General features: G+C 35.5%; 1 protein-coding gene and 1 pseudogene across 6 annotated transcripts in view; one reads left to right on the top strand and one right to left on the bottom strand.

Moving 5' to 3' along the window:
* The window catches only part of HSD17B4 (hydroxysteroid 17-beta dehydrogenase 4), a 144,687-nt gene that overhangs the window by 59,048 nt on the left and 67,724 nt on the right, over positions 1-17,915 (top strand). For 4 of the 6 annotated variants that reach the window (XR_016392751.1, XR_016392750.1, XM_089909218.1 and 1 more), the window contains exons 18-22: positions 5,448-5,517; positions 6,222-6,328; positions 7,828-7,914; positions 12,932-13,018; positions 14,019-14,157. Coding sequence is in view for 3 of the 6 variants with exons in the window: in XM_089909218.1 (XP_089765344.1) it covers positions 5,448-5,517; positions 6,222-6,328; positions 7,828-7,914; positions 12,932-13,018; positions 14,019-14,157 (490 nt within the window). In the remaining 3 variants the exon portion in view is untranslated. Of the gene's footprint in view, positions 1-5,447; positions 5,518-6,221; positions 6,329-7,827; positions 7,915-12,931; positions 13,019-14,018; positions 14,158-14,634; positions 14,833-17,915 lie in introns of all 6 variants that reach the window. The other 2 variants (XR_016392752.1, XM_089909219.1) reach the window with 2 other exon arrangements.
* Positions 6,872-8,559, bottom strand: LOC149749621 (large ribosomal subunit protein eL21 pseudogene; annotated as a pseudogene).

Here is a 17,915-nt window from a genome sequence, read left to right on the forward strand (position 1 = left end):
GGACTTCTATTTAAATTTCTGGAACTGTTTCCTGTGTAGCTTCCTCCTTTTCAGTACATCTACATTCTAACTGCCCATTCTCCCAGAACTCTGATCTTTATCTCTTTAACTCTTTGAGAGTGTTTTGCTATGTTTCTGTTTCCCTTTTCGCACTGCAGTCTAGAAAGTGCTGTCAAGCAGAGCGCTGTGGCCATTGTAGAGTCCATCTTGTTTGTTTCTTTTCTATCAAGAATCATAATCCTGTTCTGCCTCCTGTCCAGTGTCTAAGAACAGTATCTCCCTCGCCCACTGAAAAAAATTTTTTTTCCTAATTGTTTACAGTGGAAGAGTAAGTTCATTCCACTTATTCCATCTAGGCCGGAAGTGGAAGTCCTATACCTTTTTATATGCTCATAGTGCCCAATTTTCTCATTTATTACTATTTGTTTTTTCAGTTTTTATTGCTGTGCTTTGTTTCCTACTTGTTTCTAACAATTAAAGAGCCTATTTTATTTTCTTGTTTCTCTTTCCCTTATAGTTCACATTTTGGGGAATGCATTAATTTTACTTTTTCAGAACATTTTAACATTTATATATTATTCTTCCCTCTTCCCCACCTTTGTTTTAGTCTTAGATTTGCAATTGAATATATATCAATCCTTTTGCCAAAGGTTCTCCCATATCTCCTGGTTGGATAAAGCTCCTCCTGTGGTAGGTTCCCCAAGAAGGCCTCGTGTATAGTATTCCTTTGGTTCCTATGTATTTATTTATCTTATTATTATTTTTAAAATAAATTTATTTATTTATTTTTGGCTGCATTGGGTCTTCTTCATCGCTACGCGCGGGCTCTCTCTAGTTGCAGCGAGCAGGGGCTACTCTTCGTTGTGGTGCGCGGGCTACTCATTGTGGTGGTTTCTCTTTGTTTCGGAGCACAGGCTCTAGGCGTGTGGGCTTCAGTAGTTGTGGCACGTGGGCTAAGTAGTTGTAGCTTGCAGGCTTTAGAGTGCAAGCTTAGTAGTCGTGGCGCCTGGGCTTAGTTGCTCCATGGCATGTGGGATCTTCCTGGACCAGGGCTTGAACCCATGTCCCCTGCATTAGCAGGCGGATTCTTAACCACTGCGCCACCAGGGAAGTCTGGTTCCTATGTATTTAAAACTATTTTTCTATACCCTGGATACTTGAAGGACAGCTTGGCTGGATATGAAATCTTGAGTTTCTTAAAATGGTGTTCCATTGTTGCCTGGCTTTCTATATTGCTGTTTAGAAGTCTGATGCCAGTCATTATCTTCCTCTAAGTTACTTGATCTTTATCCTTGAGGGCTTTAGGATTTTTTTTCCCTTTATCTTTAAAAATCTAATAGTTTTACTAGGATAAGTCTCAGTGTTGCTCATTCCAGGTCAGTTTTCCCATGTACCTGGTGGGCCTTTTTAATATGTGTGTTCAGATCTTTTATTTTCAAAAAGTTTTCTAGGGTGATAATTTTAAATATTAGTTCTTATTCATTGTTTTTATTTCTTCAGGTACTCTTTATGTACATTGGATCTTTTTCTATCTTTCTTCCAACCATTTTCTCTCTGTCCTTTTTTAGTTCTTTATTAATCTCATTTCCATCCTCTTGGTTTTTTTCTTTTATTTCTTCTATGTGCCTTATTAAAATTTTGTTTGAATATGTTCTCCTTTGAGAACATTATAATTTAGTCTTCAATTTCTAATATGATTTTGATTTTTCTTTTATTTCTTTCCCAAGTTTAATCATCTCTTACTTCATTTCTTTATGTTTGTTGTCCATTTATATTCTTGGTTTTTGAATTTCAGATTCAAGATGTTTATTTCCTATCCCCAAATGCTTGAGTATTGTGTTATCGTTTTCTTCTGTTTGTTAGTTGTTCTTTTTGGGAAAATTTTATTTATAATAATGTTTTGGTTCTTATTTTCTTTTTTAGTCTTATTGTAGCTTTGCACAGATGGAGATTACTTACCTATATGCATTTTGTAGGTAAAGTTAGTAGTTTGGGACGGTTTACAAGATTCTTTCTTAAAGAAATTCAAGATTGTCATCTTCTGTCAGTATAGCAAAGTGCCTTTTCTTTAATGGATGGCCTTTTGGAGTAGGGCATAGTGGGGAAGTGTTTTATTAAATTTTTTTTTAGTTCTCTTTATCCTGCAGGATCATAAATTTCCCCTCTTGCTTCTTTTTCTTCACCATTCAGTCTTCAAAGGGGACATCTTTGTTTTATCCTCTTCTCCCTCAGAAGTATTGCCTTTCTGGGACTGCCATTTGGAGGCCCATGCACTTTTAATTCTTTTCTCAGTAGTCAGTATTCTAATCTTCCAGGATTCTTCTCAGTATTTTTGTCCTCGAGGTAGACTGTCTGTCTCGAAGTGATTTTTCTTTGTTTCCTTTTTTCTCTTCCATGAGCTTCTGCTATACTCCCCCTCCCCGCCTCTACCACTCTCTCTAGTAGTTTTGAGAGGGTGCTCAGAAGACAGTGCTGCTGGATATAGGTGTTTATTTTTCTACTTATAGGAATTTGAAGTTTGTGGTTTTTCTCTTCTAGTTACACTGTAGGCCTGGGATCTGTGTAGTTTTACTTGTTTTTCTTGTTGATCTGTTTGCTTTTTTAGGGGTGTGAGGATTTGGGAAGAACTAATTCCTGACCCTTTTAATTTAGCATTTAGTTTAACTTAATGGTACACTTAAAAAACATTACTTATTTATTTGGCTGCATTGGGTCTTAGTTGTGGCACGCAGGGTCTTCGTTGCGGCATGCGGAATCTTTCACTGCGACATGTGGGCTCTCTAGTTGTGGAGCATGGGCTCAGTAGTTGTGGCACGCAGCCTCTCTAGTTGTGGTGCGCAGGCTCCAGAGTGTGTGGGTTCAGTAGTTGTGGCATGTGGGCTTTCTAGTTGTGGTGTGCGGGCTCTAGAGGGCGTGCGCTCAGTAGTTGTGGCACAAGGGCCTAGTTGCCCCTTGGCATGTGGGGTGTTACTTCCCTGAGCAGGGATCAAACCCATGTCCCCTGCACTGGAAGGTGGATTCTTAACCACTGGACGACTAGGGAAGTCCCTACTGGTACACTTTAAATAAATAAAACTAAGAACTAATTTACTCATATATGGAAGATCCTCCCACTTACATTTAATACTCAAGTAAGACAATATAGAGCTATTTTTCTTAGTTTGTATGTGTGAATTTTAGTAATTTTTACATCTAGGCAGAAATGAAACAGAACAAAGCACAAAGCTTTTTGCTTTTCTTCTGAAATATGAAAGTCCTTCAAGATATTCAGAAAATAAACCTTGATAGTGTTCTTTGTTGTTTGGAGAACGGTTATTTTGCATTATGATTGAATTTAGTTAAACATCCAATCAGTTGACTTTAGTCATTTCTCATGATAGATTTTTTATGTCTTTGCTAATTCTGCCTTCTGTTGGAAGCAATGCTGTCATTGAAATAATATGAAAATTTTCATATTCCTTTAATATGATTTCTTTAGAAGAATTGTTTCTTTTCATTTATAGGAATAATATCTGTGGGGTAAGAACACTGGCACTAATCTTAAAAACTTGATTGTCTTATACTGTTGCTGAAATCTTTTAAAATAATCATAATAGTTCACATTTATTGAGGTATTAATATTTATCAAGGATAATGCTCTGTAAGAGTTTGATTCGCCTCTCAGTTTTTTAAATGAGAAGATTGAGGCTTAGGGTGATAAAGAAAATTGCCCACTAATGGCAGAGCTGGATTTGAACCTAGGTCTGTCTGGTGCCAAAGCCCATGATCTGTTATGTGTTTGACACCTTCCCCTTTGGACCCTGAAATTCGTCATTTTTTTTTCCATTTGTATGCAACGTGATGATGTATATTTGCCTAGTGTTTTATTTTTTTTAAAGTGCTTTCTAAAATTTATCATTTAATCCTCTACCATCTTATACAGAATCTTAAGTCACATCTATTTGATAATTGTTGATTTGATTTAATTATTTTTAGAAGCCATATAAAGGGAAAAAATACTGAGTCATTAAAAAAGTGAATAATTTAGAAAACTATCATATAGAGTGATGGGAAAGAGAAAGAGCTTATTAAAATTGTACAAAACATTAAAAAGTAAACAACATTTTCCTATGAATTAGAGGAGATGTTATTTTCTGTAAATAAAATTTGTTAAAAAAGAATAATCAATAATTAAAAACAACAAAAACTCATTAAGAAAGTCAGGTATGCTGACATGGCTAGTCTCTACACAACATTTTAATAGTCGTGGAAAGCTTGACCTAGCAGTTGATAAGAAAGAGAAGTCTGGAGGCAGCCCCAAAGTTAATACACAGATACATTAAATACTTACTGTTAGCTCTTTTGTGAATTTCTTCCCTTCAGTACTGAAAAGTACTCTCTCATTTGACCAATGCACAATTTAAATGCTGGGAAGTGTGGTGACTTTTTTCCTATTGTTATCTATATCTTTCTGCTAATTCTGCCTTGTCTAAGTACAGAAGTGATGTGAGGATCTGGAATAAGCAGGAATATAATCTTAATGGCAAGTTATTAGTCTGTTTTTTTGCAGGATGAGCTGATCTCAGGATTTAGTGTACCCAGTAGAATGAAAGTTTGTGAGGAGTGTGTGATGTTTATATGTCTAGTATTGGGTTACAGGCTTCAATTTAAAACACCCCATTAAGAAAGTTGGCATAAATTTTGCTTGGTTAGAAGAGGCTATAAACATTTACACCTTATCTTCACTGTGTTTTTTTTTTAATGTTTCTTTCTTTTCTTTTTTTAAAAATTAATTAATTAATTTTTGGCTGCATTGGGTCTTCGTTGCTGTGCGCGGGCTTTCTCTAGTTGCGGCGAGCGGGGGCTACTCTTCGTTGTGGTGCACGGGCTTCTCATTGTGGTGGCTTCCCTTTGTTGCGGAGCGCGGGCTCTAGGGCATGCGGGCTTCAGTAGTTGGGGTGCTTGGGCTTCAGTAGTTGTGGCTCGCAGGCTCTAGAGCGCAGGCTCAGTAGTTGTGGCACACGGGCTTAGTTGCTCTGTGGCATGTGGGATCTTCCCAGACCAGGGATCAAACCCGTGTCCCCTGCATTGGCAGGTGGATTCTTAACCAGTGCACCACTAGGGAAGCCCTTCATTGTGTTTTAATGAGAGTAGATTGATGGATTCCTTTTTGTGAATTTCTCCTTAGGCAGTGGTAACCAGTGTTGTTCCCAGATGCAGTTCTTGGTTCCCCTTCCTATTATTTGACGGTCCTCACCCCTTCTAATTTCAGTGGCAGGTGTTACAAAAAGCATTTGATTTACACTTAATCTTTTTTTGTTAGAAATAGTTATTTTTTAATCAGAGCTACTATTAGGTACATTATAATGCATTTCTTATGCAATAACCAGCCATATTTCCTGTTTTTAGTTTAATGTATTCTAAGAAGGCACTGGGTGCTAGTTTATTTTATAATTCTTTCTCCACAGGCTGCTTTGTACCGCCTCAGTGGAGACTGGAATCCCTTACACATTGATCCTGACTTTGCTAACTTAGCAGGTGAGTTGCTAATAATGTGAGCCAATGAAAATATTAGCTCAGTTATCTAAATAATACTTAAAGATGTCGCTACTTATGACTGGAAGTTTGAGTAACATTTAAAAAATAGCCCTCTCCTAATATGTTTATGCAAAGGACATGGAAAGGTGGGAAGTAGTGTTCAGAAATTGGTGTACGTGAAATTCAGATTATGGTGGAAGGTAGCTCCTGCTAGTGCAAGGTCTAGGATAGGACCATGGGGATGGGTGTCTGAGTTATCATGAAGGTCGAGGCCGTTTTAGGGGAGAGCAAAGAACTGAAAGAAGGTTGAAGAAGGATCATCTACATACATGGATATTGAAATCACTGTGGATGATTTCATGGTTACAACCAAAGCTAAACAAAATAATTATTTGTGTCCCCAGATCTCTGGCATTCCTTTCTCTTTTTTTTCTTTTTTTGCTTATTTCATAATTTTTCTCCCAGGAAGTATTATTTATAAAATATTTTCCATGTTTCTTAACACATTATTGACCGGAGACGTATTAACGCCATAGGCGTTAGTTTCTGCAAAAATCCCCCCAGTCAATAATGTGTTAAAATAGATGGTATGATTCAGGCTAATGCAGTTTAAAAATGTATTTTTCAAGTCCTGAATGAACTGTTCTTGGTTTTTAAACATGAAATGTGCCTTTATCTAACTAAATTCTCTCTCTTATTTTTAGGTTTTGACAAGCCCATATTACATGGATTATGTACATTTGGATTTTCTGCCAGGCATGTTTTACAGCAGTTTGCAGATAATGACGTGTCGAGATTCAAAGCAATTAAGGTGTGTGTAAATTATTAATAATTTAACTACTTGTTCCTTTTTAGTTTAGAGGAGTCTTAGTGACTTCACTTAAAAATAGGTACTATACAGAAGTTATTATTTTAATTATTTCATTGACTTGGCAATCAGCAAGTTTTCTTTTTGTAGCTATAAATGCCTCTATTACACATGCATCATGAAGGATATTATATACAGTTATACTTTTAACAGATTAATTTGATTGTTTTATAAATAGTTAGGGACATACATATAGCAGCATATATGCCTTAACAAAAACTCGAGATTTACCTTTAAAAATTTATTTATTCATTTTTTACTGTTTTATAATTTGCCTTAACTTAATTGAAAATGTTAAGTGGCTGCATTTGAACTCTAATAAACATGCACCTATATCAGTATGTTGGCTGCATATTGATTTTTGTTTTGCACTTTTTTTTTTGTGGTCACTTTAAGTTTATTTATTTTTGGCTGCATTGGGTCTTCCTTGCTGTGTGCGGGCTTTCTCTAGTTGCGGTGAACAGGGGCTACTGTTCGTTGCGGTGCATGGGCTTCTCATTGCGGTGGCTTCTCTTGCTGCGGAGCACAGGCTGTAGGTGTGCGGGCTTCAGTAGTTATAGCACGTGGGCTCAATAGTTGTGGCTCGCGGGTTCTAGAGCACAGGCTCAGTAGTTGTGGCGCACGGGCTTAGTTGCTCTGCGGCATGTGGGATCTTCCTGGACCAGGGCTTGAACCCGTGTCCCCTGCATTGGCAGGCGGATTATTAACCACTGTACCACCAGGGAAGCCCTAGTTTTGCACTTTTAAGTTGGCTTCAAGTTTTCATCCGTTATAAATTACAAAGAAAACTGACTCTGCACAATTTTGCATAAATCGAAAGACATATACTTAAAAAAAAAAAGAAACAAAACTTTAAGGCAGTGTCAAATAGCTCCAAAAGCTTTTATCAGTTTGTGATCCATGCAGCGGTGGAAATTTATTTTCTGATGTCTTGCCTTTGATAACACTGATTATTCTCATTATTATAACTATTTTATAGTTATTATTATAATTATTTTAAAAATCAGCCAATAATATGTATACAGAGCAAATAAAATAGTATAGAAAATTAGGAAATAAAAAGTGTAATTATTCTGTCCTATACAACAACCCCACGTCTTATTCCTCAGACTTAATTAGTGCCACTTTTAACTGCTTCTGTTAAGTTGTTCTGGTGGTTACCTATATAACTCTACTTAATATGATTATTCTTCTGTGTTTTGATTTGTCAAGATTAAACTATTTATTGGTTCTATACTTTGAAAGACAAAGAATTAACTTTTACTAACTATATCCTTTCTCTACTAATTGTATCATATTACTATTTTTATGAATTTAAGTACACCAGTCTCTGTTTCTTCCTTTTATGCTCTCCAACCTCCCCCTCAAATTCCACCCCCCCTGCAAAGTGGAAAAGTTTCATATTAAAACATTTTTAACCCTAAAACACATTTTTTTTAAAGGTTCGTTTTGCAAAACCAGTATATCCAGGACAAACTCTACAAACTGAGATGTGGAAGGAAGGAAGTAGAATCCATTTCCAAACCAAGGTATGAATAATGTAGTTAGAGGTACATTGTTTTGTTACCCTCTTCACTGTATCCTATAATTATGTTCCATCCTAGCATACTTTTGGTTATTACTATGGATATGATATAAAACTTAGAAAGTTTTTAAAAAAAAAATCAGTGGTAACTTTTAATTGAAAATAAGATGCCTCTGTACCTTGTTTTTTATTTTCTGTTTTTTGTTTTTACAGTCCAGGTTTTTTATTTTCTTTACCCCCATCATGTCATGAATTCATAGGGAATGGGCTCCAGCAGTTCAGGCTCTTTTCCATTGGTTCTCATGAAGTGTGCTTCCCTGGGTGGAGCAGGCTGGCGCTTCAGCTGAACCCAAGTACCTTTCTCTTTGACTTCCTTCTTTTTCTGATCATTTTCCTTCACTAGTTTCAGGAAGCTATCTTGGCTCTTAGAGTGCTTAACATGCTCGATACGCACATTTATTCTCTTGGCAAGAATCTTGCCCTTAACTTGTTTGTTTACAATGATGCCAACAGCATGCTGGGTAACATTGTAGACTCTCCCAGTTTTGCCATGGTAACATTTGTGGGGCATTCCGTTTTGAACAGTGCCTGTTCCCTTGATATCTACAATATCACCTTTCTTGTAGATTCGCATGTATGTGGCCAAAGGAGCAGCTCCATGTTTTCTAAATGTAGCGGGTGCCCCTCCTCTTTCCCTTTGTGTTGGTCATTTCGGTGAATTACTGGAAGATGGCTGTTCTGGCCGAAAAGAAGCTATTTTCTGTTTTTTATTCTCAGCTAAATTGGTGCCTGTCTACATAGCATTTCTGAAAACCCAACCAACCATATCTTTTTGGCTCAACCCATCATTCAAGTTGTTGTCAGAATATAATCTTCAGAAAATTAAAGGCATGACTCTCAGACAGATATAAAATGAAAATGTGATGGAAATTTATTTAATTCCTTAACGAGGGAGCTAGCAAGATGATAAAACTGGTTCAAAGGAGAACTAGAACAACAGGGTTTATGTGGTCCAACAGGGAAAGCATTCTAAAATAATTTTGCTGAGTTAGAGACAAAACTAGTCAATTGTCCTATAAAACAGTAAAACCATATCTGTTATGGTTATATTTCCTACTGGACAGAAATCGGGTGCATTTTGATCACACAAAAACCCACAAATTAACATCTTAGGTCACAGAGCCTGGGCTTAATTAATAGTAAGTAACAAGACAGTATATCTCCCTATAGAGTTAAGTAATTTTGGGGTGAGGCTGTTAGCAGTGCTCCAGTAAAACACTAAAAGGACGTGCAATCAGCCTTTTATAAGTTTTTTACAGATTATTTTTGTTAATACAATTGACCAGGGTGATACTTTTTGGCCTGATCATTTGTACTACATTGATGGTTTGTGTCGAGCAGTTTAAGTACCACCACCAACAATAATAACAGTTTATATTCCATTGTATATATGTGGCACATCTTCTTTATCCATTCATCTGTCGGTGGACACTTAGGTTGCTTCCATGTCCTGGCTATTCTAAATAGTGCTGCAGTGAACATTGTGGTACATGACTCTTTTCGAATTATGGTTTTCTCAGGGTATATGCTCAGTAGTGGGATTGCTGGGTTGTATGGTAGTTCTGCTTTTAGTTTGTTAAGGAACCTCAGTACTGTTCTCCATAGTGGCTGTACCAATTCACATTCCCACCAGCAGTGCAAGAGGGTTCCCTTTTCTCCACACCCTCTCCAGCATTTATTGTTTTTAGATTTTTTGGTGATAGCCATTCTGACCAGTGTGAGGGGATACCTCACTGTAGTTTTGATTTGCATCTCTCTAATAATTAGTGATGTTGAGCATCCTTTCATGTGTCTGTTGGAAATTTGTATATCTTCTTTGGAGAAATGTCTATTTAGGTCTTTTGCCCATTTTTGGATTGGGTTGTTTGTTTTTTTGGTATTGAGCTGCATGAGCTGCCTGTGTATTTTGGAGATTAATCCTTTGTCAGTTGCTTCGTTTGCAAATATTTTCTCCCATTCCGAGGGTTGTCTTTTCATCTTGTTTGTGGTTTACTTTGCTGTGCAAAAGCTTTTAAGTTTCATTAGGTCCCATTTGTTTATTTTTGTTTTTATTTCCATAACTCTAGGAGGTGGGTCAAAAAGGATCTTGCTGTGATTTATGTCGTAGACTGTTCTGCCTATGTTTTCCTCTTAAGAGTTTTATAGTGTCTGGCCTTACCTTTAGGTCTTTAATCCATTTTGAGTTTATTTTTGTGTATGATGTTAGGGAGTGTTCTAATTTCATTCTTTTACATGTAGCTGTCCAGTTTTCCCAGCACCACTTACTGAAGAGGCTATCACTTCAGTGATATCACTTCAGCTATCACTTCAGGCTATCACTTTATCAAAGATAAGGTGACCATATGTGTGTGGGCTTGTCTCTGGGCTTTCTATCCTGTTCCATTGATCTATATTTCTGTTTTTGTGTCAGTACCATACTGTCTTGATTACTGTAGCTTTGTAGTATAGTCTGAAGTCAGGGAGCCTGATTCCTCCAGCTCCATTTTTCTTTCTCAAGATTGCTTTGGCTATTCGGGGTCTTTTGTGTTTCCATATAAATTGTGAAATATTTTGTTCTAGTTATGTGAAAAATGCCACTGGCAGTTCGATAGTGATTGCATTGAATCTGTAGATTGCTTTGGGTAGTATAGTCATTTTCACAATATTGATTCTTCCAATCCAAGAACATGTTATATCTCTCCATCTGTTTATATTATCTTTAATTTCTTTCATCAGTCTCCTATAGTTTTCTGCATACGGGTCTTTTGTCTCCTTAGGTAGGTTTATTCCTAGGTATTTTATTCTTTTTGATGCAGTGGTAAATGGGAGTGTTTCCTTAATTTCTCTTTCAGATTTTTCATCATTCGTGTATAGGAATGCAAGAGATTTCTGTGCATTAATTTTGTATCCTGCTATTTTACGAAATCCATTGATTACCTCTAGTAGTTTTCTGGTAGCATCTTTTCTGTGTATAGTATCATGTCATCTGCAAACAGTGACAGTTTTACTTCTTTTTTTACGATTTGTATTCTTTTTATTTCTTTTTCTTCTCTGATTGCTGTGGCTAAAACTTCCAAAACTATGTTGAATAAGAGTGGTGAGAGTGGGCAGCCTTGTCTTGTTCCTGATCTTAGTGGAAATGGTTTCAGTTTTTCACCATTGAGGATGATGTTGGCTGTGGGTTTGTCATATATGGCCTTTATTATGTTGAGGTAAGTTCCCTCTATGCCTTGTTTCTGGAGAGCTTTTTTCATAAATGGGTGTTGAATTTTGTCGAAAGCTTTTTCTGCATCTATTTAGATGATCATATGGTTTTTCTCCTTCAATTTGTTAATATGGTTTATCACATTGATTGATTTGTGTATATTGAAAAATCCTTGCATTACTGGGATAAACCCCACTTGATCATGGTGTATTATCCTTTTACTGTGCTGTTGGGTTCTGTTTGCTAGTATTTTGTTGAGGATTTTTGCATCTGTGTTCATCAGTGATATTGGCCTGTAGTTTTCTTTCTTTGTGACATCTTTGTCTGGTTTTGGTATCAGGGTGATGGTGGCCTCATTGAATGAGTTTGGGAATGTCCCTACCTCTGCTATATTTTGGAAGAGTTTGTGAAGGATAGGTATTAGCTCTTCTCTAAATGTTTGATAGAATTCACCTGTGAATCCATCTGGTCCTGGACTTTTGTTTGTTGGAAGATTTTTAGTCACAGTTTCAATTTCAGTGCTTGTGAATGGTCTGTTTATATTTTCTATTCCTTCCTGGTTCAGTCTTAGGAGGTTGTGCTTTTCTAAGAATTTGTCCATTTCTTCCAGGTTGTCCATTTTATTGGCATATAGTTGCTTGTAGTAATCTCTCATGATCCTTTGTATTTCTGCAGTGTCAGTTGTTACTTCTCCTTTTTTATTTCTAATTCTATTGATTTGAGTCTTCTCCCTTTTTCTCTTGATGAGTCTGGCTAGTGGTTTATCAATTTTGTTTCTCTTGTCAAAGAACCGGCTTTTAGTTTTATTGATCTTTGCTATTGTTTCCTTCATTTCTTTTTCATTTATTTATGATCTGATCTTTATGATGTCTTTCCTTCTGCTAACTTGGGGGTCTTTTTGTTATTCTTTTTCTAAGTGCTTTAGGTATAATGTTAGGCTGTTTATATGAGATCTTTCTTGTTTCTTGAGGTAGGATTGTTTGAAAGATCTTTTTTTCTGAAGTATAATGGGGAGTAGTCAAGGGAGAATGATCTTCCTGATTGTTAAAAGTCAGTTTTAATAAATGCTGCCTGAAGTTTTAGACATTGTCCTATACATTTGTAGCAATACCATACTTTTATGAAAGAATACCACTGGAATAATTTTAGTTGATGTATTAGGAATTAGAATTCGAGTTCCTTTAATATTTTATAAAAAGGCTATTTAAGTATTACTTTATACTGTATACACTTCCTTTTTGAAATAAGAGCTAGAATTATTTCTTTGAAAAGAGTGTGGTCTGTTCCTACCCAATTTTATTCTATGTTAACCGAACAAATACACTTTACGTACCCCTACCTCATGTGGATTTTGTGCCATGCCTTTTACTATTTATAAGAATTAAGCAATTCTCACCCTGGCTCCCCATTAGACATACTTATATTGGAAAAAAAAAAAAAATCCCCCAAATACCAATGCTCAGGGTCCACCCCAGACCATTTAAATTGGAATATTTGGAGATGGGACCTGATCATAAATATTTTTTAAAAGGGCTCCAGTTGATTCTACAGTTAGGGTTAATTAACACTTGTATTAAATCAGTAAGCTTTCATGTTTATTTCTCTTGCTATTTAATTTATGAACTGTTTATTTAATTTGGATTATTTTCTTTTTCATATGAAGAAAAATGTAAATTTCTTTTAAAAGACTTTATACTGTTTCACAATGAAATTGTATTTTCTTTGGAATCATTGGAGTGAACTGGTTGTTTTTTTTTTCCTCTTGTACCTTTATAAGATCCAAGGAACTGGAGACATCGTCATTTCAAATGCATATGTGGATCTTGTGCCAACAGCTGATGTTTTAGCTAAGACACCATCTGAGGTGGGTTATAACCACTGACATCCAAGTCATACCCTGACTTATGAATTTCAATTAAGATCACTTTAAGAATATTCAGTCTACTTTAGTAAATTAAGAGCTATGAAAGATTCTTAACTCTTGAACTGGAGAACATTAGTTTAAAACTGCTTGGAGAAAAAGGAGTATTTTGACAACTTACGAATTTTATAAAAAACTTTTTTGTGGGGATACTAGGGTATCTTTCAAGAGAATATAAGTAATTTTCTAGTTTTAGAGTAAGTAAATCAGTTGTTTAATGAGAAATCTTAAACAGTATTTGGGAGAAAAATATATTAAAAATTTAAATATCCTGTACCTTTTTCTTGATTTAAAGATTTGTATAATGCTTTGAATGCAGATATAAAAACAGTAGCATGTATTATTTATTAAAACATTTGTGTTATTCTGTATTAACATGCTGAAACTTTTAATAAAAATATATTTTCTGTCTCCAAAATATTCTTTGTAATGTCGAGGTTTTCAAACCCATGATCTTTGTCTTTCAATCACCATATTATCATATAACTGAATGAAAATTAAAATCTCTTTAAAGAGAATCTAAGATCAAAAACTTAAGAAATTTTAGAGCTAGACAGAAATTCAGGCTTCGTGTAATTTAGTCCTATTTTACAAACAGAGAAATGAGACCACAGTAGTTGACTGATTTGTGCAGTATCTTCCTGCTGAAGTTAGTTAGGATATAAGTTATCCAGTTAGTTCCTAGTCTACTTGTAAAATATTATTTCTGAATTTTGATAAAAGTAAAATTCTTTTATTAAGAGGAGTGACGTTCTGGATGACATAAATTAATATAAGGAAAGGTGTGAAAGAAACCTAGTGAGAAAAAACTAGTTTCCCTTATTTATGTGCAGGTTTTTCAAAAAAAATCATGTTGTTGCACTTTTATTTTGTAATAGTTTTATCCCCTTGAGTCATTTTTACAGAACTTCTAAAATTAAATTAACTTTTCTCTTTTTGCTAGGGTAGGGAGCTTCAGAGTACCCTTGTGTTTGAGGAAATAGGTCGCCGCCTTCAGCATATGGGGGGAGAGGTGGTGAAGAAAGTAAATGCTGTGTTTGAGTGGCATATCACTAAAGGTGAAAATACTGCAGCTAAGTGGAGTAAGTCATGTCCCTGGCTCTATAATATTTTAAGATAACTCTTAGTCAATAAAGATAAAGTATCCTTGTTATAACTAAAGCCCGTCTCTTTGAAGGTAGGTAAATCTTAACCTTCTTTGGTAAGTTGTTTTTTTATGGGAAATAACGGGTTTCATGGCACCCAAAGCCATGCATGTTTTTTAGAGATGAAGGGAATCAATTAAAATGAAAATATCTGTTTTAAAGATTTCATTGTAACACCTGAAATTAGTACTTTAAACAGTCACCTTGGCCGTATGCTTCTTTAACTAATCTTCAAATTCCTCTTAAATGTGAAGAAAGTACATCAGGTTAAATGAAATATTTTACAGTTTTGAGTAATTCTCATTATATTTTAACAGCTTTAAAAATATTTTCTTCATTCCCCCCAAATTAACATTTTGGATTATCACCTTAACTATCAGTATATAATCATAATTATTTTCTTCGTCTATACAGATGGCAGTCAAAGGTACTAATTTTATCTAATCTAGGGAAGTTATCTACTAGAGTGCCATGTTAGCAACCTGGCAAGACATCCAATATAAGCCAAGTTGCTGCAGAGAGAAAGCAGTCACATTTCCATTCACTTCTGTGGAGCTCCAAAAGGACTCTGGTACCATTTTAAGAAGAAAGAGAAGATAAAAAGGGAAAGGGGTAAAAAAAATTCTACCATGTCTTTTGTATCTGTTGTGTAACTACATTCTTAATCATGGCACGAACTTTTCTGTGCTGTGGTCTCTTAAAAGATTGCAGTGTCCAGTTTTAATTTAATTCTTAAAGTGAAATTGGGGAAGGTAAGATGAAATTACTAAAGATGAGTAAAAAAAATTTTCTAGATCAGAGAATTTTCTTCTTTTTTTATCTGCATAATAAAAGCACTAGCACTTTTGTGGGCTCACTTTGCTAATCAGCCAGATCTGTTAGCAAGTTTTTAAGTATCCAGTGTCTATATGTCATGACAGAAAAATATATGGCTTTATCGATTTCACTGTGCTGTTTCTATATAGGTTAAGGGAAGTGAGCATACATCCATTCTCTTTCTTCAGCATCAGTCATTTATAGATTGAGAGGCCACTGCTTCTAACAATGAGAGTGTCTTTGTTCAGTTTGCTATAACAAATATACTATAGACTGGGTAGGTTCAACAACAGAAATTTATTTTCTCATAGTGCGGAGGCTGGAAGGTGCAGTGTGAGGGTGTCAGCATGTTTGGGCTCCAGTGAGAACCCTCTTTCTGGTTTGCAGATGGCCGCCTCCTTACTGTTTCCCCACAAGGCAGAGAGAAAGATCATCTCTCTCATGTCTGTCCTTCTAAGGACACTAACCCCGTTATGGAGGCTCTACTCTTATGATCTCACCTAAACCTAATTACCTCCCAAAGGCCCCATTTCCAAATACCATCATTATCTGGAGATTAGGGCTTCAACGTATGGATTTTGGAGAAACAAACATTTATTCCATAGCTGACCGCTATTCATATTTTGAATCATGAAGCATGCTATTAATGAACGCTGACCATCGTTTCTTTACCTTTATATTATAAAGTGTTCTAGCCTTACTTTGATTGGTAGAATATTCTTTCTTTATAGAGTATTCTAGCCTTAGGTTTATGTTATAGAGTATTCCGATCTCTAGAGTTGTTGGAGAAAAATGGTGTATCAGTGAATGTTCACTGAAACTTCTTGATTTCTCGTGTTTTTTGTCTTGAGGTCCCAAGGGACAAGATCCTTTCATTTGTAGTCAAGCAGCTGTGGTCCCTTGAATCTGTCTACTAATGTGGTACAAGGAGCATCCAGAATACTTTTTAGCTCAAGGATTTTCCCCATCCTTCATAACTGTGAAGTACAATGGGATCCTGTGTAGTTAAGGTTGGCCAAGAGCCCCTGGAATGCTGAGGGACTCCTGGAAGTGACCTGTGATTGGCTTACACTCCAGGACCATGTTAACTTTCAGGCCCATCTCAAACCTGGTTGTAATCCTTCTCTGGGGACTGTAGGCTAGTGTATGAGATGTAGTATATACTATGGTGGTACCTGAAAGCAAGGATTGTAGGCTGTGCTTCTGCAAGTCCCACAACTGATGGTATGAACCATCTTCACTCATTATTTGTATACCACATATCATGCAGATAATCTGTCTATACAGACTTTTTTTTAAAGGAAAGTATCTTTAGGTTTGGGATTTTACTTGCACAGTAGAAACTACTGTTTTGTAGATTTTCATTATTTTTATTCTGAGATGACTATTTTAGAGTGCCTAAGTACCTTGTAAATCAGACTGTTTTATTTCTCATTACAATTAAAGATCACTGTAAATGCTCACTGAGACCAAAAAAATTAAAATGTATCTCTAAATCAACTAAAACTTTTTGAGACCATCTTCTATTACATATTCCTAGGAAACATTTTGAAGTTTTGTTCAATTGATTTTGGTTTAATGTAAGTTTCTTTTTAACATAACAATTGCTATTCCTTTTAGGGAGTATATTTTCATTATATAAAATTTGGTATATAAAAGTATAGAGCAGAAAATAATGATGTATAATCCCACTACCTACAGTTAACATTTTGATGTTTGTCCTTCTGGAGGACATATTTGCTTATAGGAGGTTAATTCAGAAGGGGGTAAAGGAAGCCAAAACATGAAATATGTATTTAGTTACCCAAAGTTCAAAGTGTCTATTTTTTTTTTCTAAAAAACTTCATAGATTAACAGTGATATGTAGGTATCATCACTTTCTTTCTATTTTCTGTCCTTCCTTCTTTCTATCTATTCATGATGGAATTCAACCTTTTCCCCTATAGATGAAACTATATTAGAAGTTGAGTTATAAATATAAAACACAGGATTTTTGAGGATACTGGTGAAGGAAAGGAATGCAATCTACAAGAGAGAAAACGTGCTGGAATTATGTGTCTCACAGTTGGCAGAAAAGAACTCTGTAGAGATTTGTAAAGTATACAAGTGATTCACTCTGGCAAATAGCGTAATTTCCTTCAATATAGTGTCAATAACCAACTAAGATTTTCTCCTTATCTTAGTATCACTTTACTTGTAGAAAGTATTAGAAAATGTGCTTACATTTAATAATTACCTTTAATTAACCTAGGCAAAAGGTTTTTTCTTGTATTTTCACCAGAAAAATGGGAATATTAGAAACCTATTAATAACTACTTGTAATTGATGCTTGTGGCTTTTGTTTGTTTTATCATCTCTTCTTCAGGTCCAAATTTATCAAAGCTAACAATCAAATTGGATCTTGAAGCTTTCTCTGAAAGGGTTCATCATTATCTTTGGTTATCTGCCTGTTTTTTTATTTGATCTGATTCTCAGCTGTGTAACTTTTTTCAGTTCTGGTTGTTTTCTCACCATCTTTGTGTCACTGAGCTAAATCAGAGTAGCTGGCAGCAGTAGAAAGTATCTAGGTGTTTGGCTTATTTTAGAAGATGATTCCATGTTGGTATCTCTCTTTTGCATCTTGGTGCTTAATGACATTAAATAGATGATTGAATGCTCTGACTTAGGGAATACCTAATTTTTTTTTTTACAAGCAGTTGTAAAAATGTTTTGCTGAACAGTTAATCACCAAATTCTTGGTATTTTAAATTGCTGTTAGTTGTCCCAGTCATGTTTGCATTATGGCAGATCCAAACCTGTTTACAGAGAGCAGGCTCGGCTCCTTAGTTCACCTATGGAACTGGAGTTACACAAGTGACAGGCCTTGAACAAGTCTAGGA

The sequence above is a fragment of the Delphinapterus leucas genome, chromosome 3 (assembly GCF_059928025.1).
Source record: "Delphinapterus leucas isolate spDelLeu-1000000601 "Yukka" chromosome 3, BTC_Dleu_Yukka2, whole genome shotgun sequence".
NCBI classification, from domain to species: Eukaryota; Metazoa; Chordata; class Mammalia; order Artiodactyla; family Monodontidae; genus Delphinapterus; species Delphinapterus leucas.